Source organism: Pygoscelis adeliae, unplaced genomic scaffold, assembly GCF_000699105.1.
Source record: "Pygoscelis adeliae isolate BGI_AS28 unplaced genomic scaffold, ASM69910v1 Scaffold199, whole genome shotgun sequence".
In the NCBI taxonomy this organism is placed as follows: Eukaryota; Metazoa; Chordata; class Aves; order Sphenisciformes; family Spheniscidae; genus Pygoscelis; species Pygoscelis adeliae.
Window position 1 is genome coordinate 1,164,689 of NW_008825495.1, and position 11,783 is coordinate 1,176,471.

Sequence of the window (11,783 nt, forward strand, 5' to 3'; positions counted from 1 at the left end):
AAAGATGTTTCGGTGCCACCGCTGCTCACAGGGGATAGGTTTGCTCTGGCTGCGCAAATTCTGGTTTTGACAGATCAGTAAACCAGCTAAAAAATGCAACCCATTTTTCATCAATCTGTAGACATCTGGTTCTATTGGTGATAACAGGAAAGAAACACAGCTTTTCTGAACTTGTTCTGTGTCAAGGTGAAATGAATTTCTTTCAGGCTACTTAATTGTGTAGATTATTGCTCTTTAGTGATCGCTGACACCATCTGACGGAAGTTTCAAAATAACTGAAAAAGGGATTTATTTGGACTTGAGCTCCATCCCATGGCCATCCTGCCTGCCCTATTGTCAGAAGATCCTGCACCTGCCTCGAAAGGTGCCTGAGTCAGTCCCCCACCGCTCCTGCGGCCAGCCCAACCCCAGGATGCCCCAAACCCCTGGGGTTTGGGGCATAGCTGAGCAGTTGTGTGTGCGGCCTGGGTGGTGCCTGCAGCGGAGATGGGAGTAGGTCTCCACGGCCATCATGAGGGGAAGGGTGTCCTGACACCACTTTGAGCCTCTCCGTTTCACACCTCCGTACTCTGGATGTGGATGACCTGAAATTTTCTGGGAAGTCTCAGACAGCAGCATCTTTGGGATGTGATCTCACATCTCTGGGATGTGAGAGAGTGTTTGCTGGAGGTTGGGCAAGGATGAGGAGTAAATGCAGGCGTCCAAATTTTGCTCTCTTGCAAAGCTACAGTTCTCATTCCACTTCCCTCCTGTCCTTCTCATCAGCCCTTATTCCCACTGAAGCCAGGCATGCTATAAACACTCTGCTCCGTGTTAATATATTTTTTAAACCTCATCACCTCGTCCTCATGGAAAAAAGGCCCCAGATCCTTACCAGTGCAAAGCCCTCATGTCCCAACTTTTGTTCTGGGTGATTGCTGTGCTCTCAAAGCTCTGAATGTCTTCCCAGGAAGGTAGCATGCGATGGGCCAGCGGGTTAGTGTAGGAAGGAGCTCTAGAAGGGATAAATCATGGAACTAGGAGATAAAAATAAAAATACTGTCTTGAAATTTCTTCTAAGAAAAGGAAAATGTTAACTGGCAGGATTTGGGTTTGCTTCTGGCCTGCCCCAGGAGCAAGCGCAGATAGGAGCTGCCTCTTGCAGCTTGAGCCTCCATCCCATGAGCGGGCGCATTCTTGGCATTCCTAGCTCTGCTATATATCATTCATTCCTGTGTTGGCAAACTGCAGCGCCTGCAGGCAGCTGAGTACAGGGCGTGCTGGCACCCGGCCCCATCCTGGCCAGGAGGCAGAGCGGGAAGCCAAAAGTGGCACACGGGGGCTGCCCAGGGAGGGCAGGCTGTGGCCAAGCCCCCTCGGACACGGCGATGGGCGCGCCCCCAATTCACTCCATGGCATTTCTTGCTGCAGGACACCGCACCAGCTGGATATCATGGTGTGTGTTTGCACAGAAGTGCAGCGCAACTGGCGGGCAGTGCTCCCAAGGACAGGTCTTTGGCACCGTGCTCTGCACTGTCAGGGCATATTCCAAGGCAGCTGTTCTCTGTGATTTTTCTCTGTGCATCCTCAACATTGGCGATGTCCAGAATCAGGGGATGGAAATGCAGTCCCTAAATTAGGAAATGCTAGAAGGACGGATTCCCCAGGGCCCTTTCCCACAGCCATCCTACGCATTCAGCTCCCCCATCCCTCCAAAGCCCTCTCCCATCACCAGGGCTGTTTTCTGGTAGCTTCTCAGCCCGGCACCAGGGTTTCCATAATGAACAAGGTCAAGCAACTTTGGTGACTGCAGATTTGTTAATGCTGAGGAAGACTTACTTCCCCTTCATCCTTTTCGAGAGGTTTAAGCAATTTCAGCTGAATTTTTTTGACATATACACACACATACCCCCCCCCCCCCCACCCCCCATTGTAGAAAACATCAGCCCGAGGTTGGCATCTGGAAGGCAGCAAACAAACAAAAGCACTCAAAAATGAAATCAGTTAATGAAAGATGATGGTCAATTTTAAGTCTATTTGCTCTACCACTGATAACTGTTATGTAGTTAAGATAAACATGGTTTATATAGTTACTAAAAAGAAATAAATGGAGGTAGTAATCTTGTGGGGATCCATGGGCAGTCGGTTCAGTTTACTGAAGGCTGCAGTCACTGCCCAGCACAAGGTCACAGTGGGAAGCGTGCCACCGATTTCAGCCTGCCCTGGATCCGGCCCTGCCTGTGGCATCTCTCATGCCACAGCAGCTACCAGCAGCTTTCAGCCTCTTCGATGTTAGGGATGGCTCTTGTCAATAGTCCAGTTAGCATAGTTGCGCAGTACCATACAAATCTGTCAAAACATTTTGTGAACTAATCCCTTCAACCATTATACCTTTGACTTGCTAAGTTCAAAGTTACCATAAGTGGTTTTAAATTTCTTGACTCTCCCATATCTTCATCTGAATCACTCATGAGCCAAGTGCTTCAGATACTGTTATTCCCTACTGTTTACGCAGAATTTATCCTTTAAGGGTATTAGTGGGCACGTACAAGACAGGTTAGACACTTCCAAAGAAATATAGCTGGGCCATGTTCTGGCATGCTCCGGCTTTCCCTGTCACGCCTGGGCAGCCTGCCAAAGCCTGACACAGTGACCCCCAAATCTCCAGCTCTTTACTGAAAGCTGAGGGCTTTCTCTTTGCTCAAGCTTTGCTCAAAGGCTTCACTCTTCGCTCAAACGTAGCACCGAGTTATGCCTCTCGAAGCTTCATTCCTATGCCACAGCCCCAAGCCCTTTTCCCAGGCGTGCTCCCATCCGGAGTTGCAGGAGGGGAGAGGAGCCCCTGAGACGGTGATTTTAAATGCTGTGTCCTACAAAATCAACTGCTGTGTTGGGAATGAATGGGAGAGGGGCACCTGGCAGGGACTCTTGCTGGAGTCTAAAGCTGTGCTGAAGTCAAACGGCAAAAGCACCAGTTGGCGTGAAGGGGGGCAGAGCACTGCCCCCCATGTTTAGCATCCCCCCAGGTGGGCAGCATCTCTGCAGCAGAGCTGGCTCCTGGACCCAGACCTTCCTTTGGTACTTGGGATGTAGGAGAAACCAAGTCCTTGGGAAAAAAAAACAACTTGCAAAGATTCACATATGCAGACTTCCATAAGAGGTTGATTAATGGCACTCGTGACATTATTTGGGACTAATTTTTGAGGGGAAAATACAAAGAATCAGCTTCAGAGTCCTGAAGAGTCCCATTTCCCAGGCTCATGGCATCCCAGAGACACTGGGGATCTCAGCAATTGAGGGGAGCTGAATTTCAGCACATTTGGTTCAATTCCAGCTTGACTGTGTATGCTATGTTTTGTAAGGAGCAATTAAAGCTACTGTTAATTATTATTTGATAACATGAAGGATGTGTTCATGCTAATATAAGGCTAGTCTTTGACCAGAGAGAGATCTCCTGAGATAAAATCCCAACAGTGAGGTTTAAGCTGCCCTATGCTAGCTGGGGACCGCCTGGGAGCATCACCTCTGAATGTGCCTTGGCAAGCAGCGCTTTCTTCACCTGTCCATATTACTACTACTGCTACTACTACTACTACTGCTACTGCTACTATTACTACTACTACTGTTGTTTAATACCTGCAATAACAAAGAAACATTTGTAATACTCAAGAAGCTGATGCACGATGTGCTCAGCAAGGCACAGGCATGCAGCAAACGGGAGTTGCTGTCACACAGCCTTGGCTTTGACAAGGGGCCACCAGCAAAGCAGCTGGGCAGATGGGGGCAAGGAGGAGAGGGCTCAGAGACATGGCAGGACCATGGGTGCTGCCCATGGGGATGTTGCAGCAGTCAAGACCTTTGTGGGCTCCTGTGTGAGACGTTCAGGGGAGCAGAGCTGCCCCGCAGCAGCTGTGGGGATGGGATGCGGATGTGCTGTCCCCACTCCACTTTCAAGGGGGAAGCAAGACTTCTGCAGAAGCAAGACTTTCAGTATTGCAACAAAACTTGCAGTCATGCCATCTTCCTGGCCCGTGGCAGGCTGCGGAGCTGGCTCGTGGCTGCTAGCCCCCCAGCCAGCTGGCAGCGTGCAAGGGCAGGCAGTGGCCCAGCAGACGTGGATTTCCAAACCAGTGAGATCCCATTCGCAGCCTTTTGGCTGCTGCTGAAGCATCCCCAAGGGCACGCGGTGGGCAGCTGCCTACATGCAGAGATGCTGGGATGCCAGCTGGATGCCTGGCTGCCGGCAAGGGCAGAAATCCTCACACTATGTCTCCTACTGCTGCTACCTCCCTCAAGCTGCTCATTCCCCACTCACCCAGGGCCACCTCAGAGGTCAAACATCCCTCAGACTCCCTGGGTGGCAAGGGAGGGAGGCAGAGGCATGCTGCAGCAACCTGGGGCCGAATAGTCAGAGGGCAAGACAGGCACTCATCCCTGCTCCGGGTGGATTGCTGCAGCACGCTCACCATCACCAGCCTCTGTAACCCACCCCAGCAATATGACTCTCTATATACCTCTATATACATATACTAAGTATTTATAGTATTATATTAATAATATATTTTATATATTATGTTATAAGATACGATACGATATGATACTGTACTATATTTTTTTTAATATATATATAAACTGTTGTACCATCCATTAGCTTTGGCCATCCTTGGTGTGATGTGCTAGACCACTGGACACTTAGATGTTTTGATGACCCACAGGGCTCCACTGAGAAGAAGAAAACTGTCTTTACTGAGCAATTTGCCATCAACCCCCTTTTCTTTTTTTCTTTCTCCCTCTCTGCTAACGGCTTTCCAGGGACTGATCTGGAGGTCACTGGGATTGACTTTCTCAAGAGCCAGAACTCCCGCCTGCACCACACGGATGCGTACCACACGGAGAGCCTGGTGGTGCGGCGCGGGCAGGCCTTTCAGCTCCAGCTCAGCTTCAGCAGGGAGTTGGATGTTGCCGACAAGCTGGCGCTGCATTTTGGCATCGGTAAGTGGGTCCCCCCTCTGCGGCTGTTGGGCAAAGCAGGAGAGCCCTGGCAGCCTCTGGCTGCCTGTTCCTGCTGCCCAGCACTGTGCGGTCATTGTAGACATGTGCAACCCTCCCACATCTCGTGTTGGGTTTGTTTCCAGGCGAAAAGCCAATGAAAATCAGGTGGACCCTGATATCGCTGAACCCAAGGCGGGAGCAGGACCCCAGCGGGTGGCAAATCTCCATCATCAAGAACAGCGGCAAAGAGGTAGAACCTGCAGGCCATGCTCCCACACGGGGCAATGGTGGAGGGCAGCAACACTGAGCCCACTGGTAGTGACAGAGCAAATCCTCATACCCCCGTCCTGCTTTCCCTTAGCCCTGTAATTTTAGGTGGGCAGCAGCCTTGCCCTGTTTAATTCATTGCTGCTCCACTGCGCACGCAGGATGCGCCCCATCCCTCTTCCCCCACACACATTCCCGTGGCCACCACCTTCGGTGCTCATGCTGTACTTGTGCCGTGCCTCTGGCCATGGTGAAGGGTCCATCATGCCGTCTCCTTCTTGCCTCCCCAGTGCCTGCTGTCTGTCATCAGCTCGCCCAGGGCCACGGTGGGAAGATACATCCTGAACGTGAAGACCGGGACTAACATTTACAGGCCCCAAAACAATGCTGTCTACCTTTTGTTCAATCCTTGGTGCGAAGGTGAGTGGTCCTGCAGCCAGGGGTGATAATTACTGGTCCCAGGGATTGTCCCTGGGGGAGCTTTTCCTCACATTTTTCCTCCTCTCTTTCCCACATACATTGCTTTTTGTCCCTAAAACACCACAAGCAGCATTCTCATGGAGCCAGCAGGAAGCTGGGCAATAGCAATGAGCCAGCTCCTTGCTGAGGAGGCCCCAGTGCCGGGTTAAGGGGCATCTCTCCATCACCTCTGTTTGCACCTCTGTGTCACCCCTTGCTGTTTACCTGGGCCACTGCAAAGGTGAACTGAGATGACTGGGTTGGCTTAAAATCGAGATTAAAAAAAAAAAAACAGACAAAAAAATGTGTTGTTGGTTGGCATCAGTCCCCCAGTTATCTCTGCTATCTACCTAGTCCACTAAAGTGTTTGTTCAGAAAGAAGCGTTTCACTAAAATAAAACAGTGGTCATATAGCAACAGACCTGTAGGAGTAAAATAAAGCTTAGTCTTACAGGAAATTCTTCCACGATAGGAAAAAAAATGTGAGTGCTGCATGGTCATCATTTGGTGTGAATGTTACAGACCACCAGGTTCCCCCAGTTTAGCTTTCCAAGGAAAACTTTGTATAGCGTGTGTGGAAACCACCTAACATCTGAGGGGTTTTTTGTTCCAGATGATGTCGTCTTCCTGGCTGATGAGGCGCAGAGAAAGGAGTATGTACTCAACGATACAGGCTACATCTATGTTGGGTCTGCATACAACATATACGGTAGACCCTGGAATTTTGGGCAGGTAAAACACAGCTGTCTTGTTAGCGTTATTACCCTTACCTGCTCTTTCTCCCTTAGGCGTTCGTTTCAATGGATCAGACCTAAAAACAGTTTAAGCCCATGAGTAGCTCAAAGCGCTTGAATAATCCTGCCAGCTTCACTGGGAAGGCTGACCTGCTTAGAGTAATCTGCGTACTTAAGTGTTTTCCCTAGCCACAGCTTTAGAGCGGGGTTTAATGGCATGTTTATAATCAGATCACGAGACCTGATTTCCTGCCTTTGCCAGGGCAAAGGAGGTGGAAATCGGGGGTGGAGCATTTCTGGTTGAAAAGATTCCCCTAAGGAGTCCTCCCTGCTCTCGTGCAACACAGCAGCCATTGGCAACCAGCTCGTGAGCCGCGGAGAGGGCTGACAGGGGAAAAAAAAACATCTGATTATTTACCTATTGCATCATGATCAGGGAAAAATAGGGGAAAAGCACTGGCAGAGGTTGTCATTGTTCAAGTGTTGCCTTCACCGACTGCGAGGTGAACTGTTGGGTGCAGGACACAATCAGTCCGCCCCCTCAGGAAGGGTGCTCCTCCACGCTGCCTTTGAGATAACTCCAGTGGAGCGGAACAAGAGACTTGCTTGGGCTAGAGATAAGAGATGGATGCCAGAGCAGGTTTATTTGCACCCTGTAGAAAGCACACAGGCACCCAGAGCATCCTGCACCCTATCCAGACAGACCTCCCCACCAAAATATGTTGGAATCTGTTTTTTTTTCCTTTTTTTTGTTTTCTTTTTTGTTTTTAGTTTGTTTTATAAGTCTGCAATTTCAAGCTGCAAGATACAGATAGCCCAGCAAAAGTGCTCTTGCTGATGCCTTTTCCATGAAGGGGCCAAAGGGCATTGTCCACAGGGCTGTTCCTATCCTAATATTTATTCTGCCATTAAGCGAAGAGAATTGATATTCTGCCAAGCTTTGTTGGATCAGATGTTTGACATCTCTGTGAATTGGACCTCGGGGAGCTTTTTCAGCAATTGCTAATTAGGACTCTTTTGCTGTAATAATCTGCATTTATGTACCTTTTTTTTTCCCCTAGGGTTCATTTTGTACCTATGTTAATAAACTGAGTATCCGTAGCACTCTCAAATTTTCATTACTCTTGTGAGTAATTTGCAGGGCTGCAGGCTGACGTAGGTGACTTAGGACTACTCACAAGAGTAAAGATTGTTGGGTCAGGTTCCAACTGTGTTTGCAAGACACATGAGACAGACTTTTGTCTTCCAAGTTGGGTTTTTGTTTAAGCCCTTCTTTGGAGAGAACAGCTTTGGGAAGCCCCGTAGGCTCGACAATTCATCATGAGGAAGTTTAGAAGTTAGGACTAGTCAGACAGTTTCTTCAAAGTACTTTTAGACAGACTTCGTAGTGATTGAGCAAATTCTGTTTTAGAGTGGCGTATAAAAATGTCTCCACTTTCTCTCCAAAACAGTTTGAGGAATTTGTCTTGGACGCCTGCATGTATCTGCTGGACAAAAGTAAACTCAAGCTGAGCAATAGAACGGATCCTGTGTTTGTGTCCAGAGCTATGTCCGCTTTGGTATGTCTCTCTTGGAGAAGTGCTTTGCCCCTCCAGCTTTCCCTCCTCCTTCTTACTTGCTCTTCTTTCCCCGGGGCCCTGAACACCAATTTGGGATGCATCTGAAATGGGTTCCTTTGGGAAACTGCAAAGAAAGAGCCAGAGGCATTTTGGGTGGAGGCAAGAGGCGAGCGAAATACAGCATCTCCCCATCTCCAAAGCTTGCCGCTGACAACCTACCGGTTGTCCTTCCTCAGCAGCTGCATTGGTAGGGCCAACACAAGGGTTGTGTTTCGGGGGGCAGCTGCTCTCTGTGGTGGGACACTTCTTGGAGCCCTGGGGTTTAAGATGCAAGATGCAGAGTGCATTTCAGCTGCACCGAGCAGCGGTGCCACCTACTTCTAGATATCCAGGTGGAGGGTTTCCAACCAGGGAAGCCCCCAGCCAGCACCGGCAGCCTCACTGGGTGGCACCGGGCTGTGGAGCACCTGGGGAGCCACAGGGTGGGCAGAGACCCTGGGGTTTAAGCCTCATTCAGCCTCATCCCTGTATTTTTCTCCTTTGCATGTGTGTGTGGCCACAGGTTAATGCCAACGATGACCGCGGTGTCCTGATGGGGAACTGGTCAGGGAATTACAGCAACGGGACCTGCCCTACGGATTGGATTGGGAGCGTCTCAATTTTGCAAAAGTATTACAAAACGAAGAAGCCAGTCTGTTATGGTCAATGTTGGGTCTTCTCAGGAGTCCTCACTACAGGTAAACACTGAACTGTCTCCCTTCTCTGATATCCTAATTACTGTGCAAGTAAGCCAAATTACTGTGCCGCTGAGTGCTGGAGGTGGCAGGGTCTGTCACGTAAGGAGAGGCTGAGGGAGTCGGGACTGCTCAGCTGGGAGAAGAGAAGGCTCAGGGGGTCTTATCCATGTGTATAAATGCCCGACGGGAGGGAGTGGGGCAAACAGAGCCAGGCTCTTCTCAGTGGTGCCCAGTGACAGGACCAGAGGTGGTGGGCACAACCTGAAACACGGGAGGTTCTGTCTGAACATGGGAAAAAAGCTTTTTTCATTGTGAGGGTGATGGAGCACTGGCACAGGTTGCCCAGAGAGGCTGTGGAGTCTCCATCCTTGGAGATAATCAAAAGCTGTCTGGACACAGTCTTGGGCATCTGCTCTAGAGGACCCTGGGTGGGCAGAGGGGTCGGACGAGACCATCCCCAGGGACGCCCACCAACCTGAGTGATTTTGTGACCCTGTGTTTTGTCTATCTGTGCTGTAGTCATGCGCTGCTTGGGGATCCCATCCCGCTGTGTGACTAACTTCAGCTCGGCACACGATACGGAGGAGAACCTGAGAGTTGACATTTACCTGAATGAATTAGGAGAAAAACTGAACTCGATGTCCCTGGACTCCATCTGGTACTGCCAAGGGGAGGGCTAACGCTTCCTACCCCCCATGCCACCCCGCAGCATCGCGTTTCCCAGTGCCAACATCCTTTCCTTTGAGAATTTCCCTACTGCTTCGGGTTTGCTGCCTGGGAAAGAGAGAAGCCTGGGGTTTCACAGGGTTACACGCAAATCCCCATTAAACCTGCCCTTACTTAAGGATTAAGAGAGGAGATCGTGACTTTTCTGGCTGTAACAGCTCACTCCTTTTCTTTCCAACCCAAATGCATGCAGGAACTTCCACGTGTGGAACGACGTCTGGATGAAGCGGACGGACCTGCCAGCAGGGTTTGACGGCTGGCAGGCAATCGATTCAACCCCTCAGGAACAAAGTCAAGGTAGGATTTGCCTCAAAAGGCTCTTCTGCAACTCCCAAGGGAGGCAGGGACATTTTGTATGAAAGCCATGGTCCCCAGTCAGCAAAGTACGTACTCCCCATGCACATCTTCACACACTTGGGCAGTGACACCCTAAAGCCGGACATCTCACTCCTGCTGTCTCAGCCTGGGACAGGAGGAATGGCATTTCTCGGCAGGTGGAAAACCAACCTTGTAGGATGCTGTGGGGACATGAATGTCATTTCAGAGGTTAGAGCGCACAGCTGGAAATCAGAGCTAATTTCTCTTACCACCATCCTCTGATTTCTTTGGTGAAGTTGAGGACTCAAAGCAGTTTGTAGTAAGAGGTGCCACAGCTGTCCCCAGTAAAGATGCTTTCCGCAGAGCTTTTCTGAGGAAGTCATGAGTCCGTTCATTGGTAAATGAGAGTAGTGACTGCCAAAATCGATGACTACCCTCCCTGCACAGATGCAAGGAATTTAGAGGCAGGAAAGAAAACATTAATCCTCAAGGCTGTTCAGAAAGTGGGCTACTGCCAGGAGATCAAACACAGGTGGCTAGACTCGGTTGACTCCATCACCGAGCCATGACTTTCAAGCCTTAAAATTAAGTGAGGGGAAACACCTAAAAGCTCTTACCAGACCTTGGTCATCTATAAAAAAGCCAAAACAGCTATGGGATAAATGGGGGCTTTTGGAGTTCATCACTGAGTTGGAAGAATATTTACTACCAAGAGTCAACTACCATGGCCACAGATTCCTGCTTGGATGGGTCTGAGGGAGGAACAAAAATTAGAGGCTCTGCTCATATTTGGAAAAGCAAATGGTGTTGAATGCGCTTTCTAGGTATTTTCCAGTGTGGTCCATGCCCGCTGAAGGCTATCCGAGATGGAGATGTGTATTTGCCCTTCGACAGCAAGTTTCTGTATGCGGAAGTGAATGCTGACAAAGTCTACTGGGTCGTCAAGAAAGAGAACGGCAGGAATAAGTACATCAGGATTAGCACGGAGACCCAAGGCATCGGCATGAACATAAGCACAAAAGCCGTGGGGCAGAACAAGCGGGAAGACATCACTGCGCAGTACAAGTACCCTGAAGGTGACTGCCCCCATCCTCTAAAGCAGTGCCAAAGAGGAGACCCCCTGGCCGAGTAGGTCACCCCACAACGTGTGTTTTCTCCAGGAGAAAACCGCAGAGGTAGCTGCAGTGGCAAACCCTGTGTAAGGCCTGGAGACCTGTGGGATGCAGCGCTGCTCCTGGGCATCTTCATGCCTGCAGTGACATCTATAGGCTGCTCTTTAGGGACGGGTGCAAGCAAGTTTAAAGCAATGGCTTTAAATGAAGGGGGGGTAGATTTAGACTAGATATAAGGAAGAAATTTTTTACACTGAGGGTGGTGAAACACTGGCACAGGTTGCCCAGAGAGGTGGTGGGTGCCCCATCCCTGGAAACATTCAAGGCCAGGTTGGACGGGGCTCTGAGCAACCTGATCTAGTTGAAGATGTCCCTGCCCATGGCAGGGGGGTTGGACTAGATGACCTTTAAAGGTCCCTTCCAATCCAAACCATTCTATGATTCTATGGTTCTATGAAGTTTGCAGGCCGTGAAAGACATGGGCTGAGTGACCAACCTAGTGGTCGGACTCACCGTTGTTTCATTTTTTCATTCTTCTTCTTTTTGTCTTTCCATTCCCCAGACCATATTGGAAACAAAAAAACCCCACATTCCCTCCCCACAGTTCTCAGATCCAGACATGTTGTGCTAGACTGTTAAACCCTTCCCAGTGAGGAGCGGGAAAATCTTAGGCTGAAAAATTTAAAAGCATCCATCCTCTAAAAGTGTCTCCTTCAGGATATTCTTCCAGTCCAAAATGCTACAGTTAGAATCATAGAATCATTTAGGTTGGAAAAGACACTTAAGATCATCAACCGTCAACCTAACACCGCCAAGTCCACCACTACACCATGTCCCGCAGCACCACATCTACGGGTCTTTTCAATACCTCCAGGGATGGTGACTCAACCACTTCCCTGG

At 49.6% G+C, this 11,783-nt stretch overlaps 1 protein-coding gene across 1 annotated transcript in view; it reads left to right on the forward strand.

Annotated features, from left to right (window-relative positions):
• TGM4 (transglutaminase 4) overlaps positions 1-11,783 on the forward strand; it is a 23,466-nt gene that overhangs the window by 4,538 nt on the left and 7,145 nt on the right. The window contains exons 2-10 of the mRNA XM_009331339.1: positions 4,792-4,971; positions 5,115-5,221; positions 5,529-5,658; positions 6,311-6,429; positions 7,883-7,990; positions 8,553-8,727; positions 9,247-9,385; positions 9,647-9,750; positions 10,596-10,847. Coding sequence (XP_009329614.1) covers positions 4,792-4,971; positions 5,115-5,221; positions 5,529-5,658; positions 6,311-6,429; positions 7,883-7,990; positions 8,553-8,727; positions 9,247-9,385; positions 9,647-9,750; positions 10,596-10,847 — 1,314 coding nt within the window. The remainder of the gene's footprint in view (positions 1-4,791; positions 4,972-5,114; positions 5,222-5,528; positions 5,659-6,310; positions 6,430-7,882; positions 7,991-8,552; positions 8,728-9,246; positions 9,386-9,646; positions 9,751-10,595; positions 10,848-11,783) is intronic.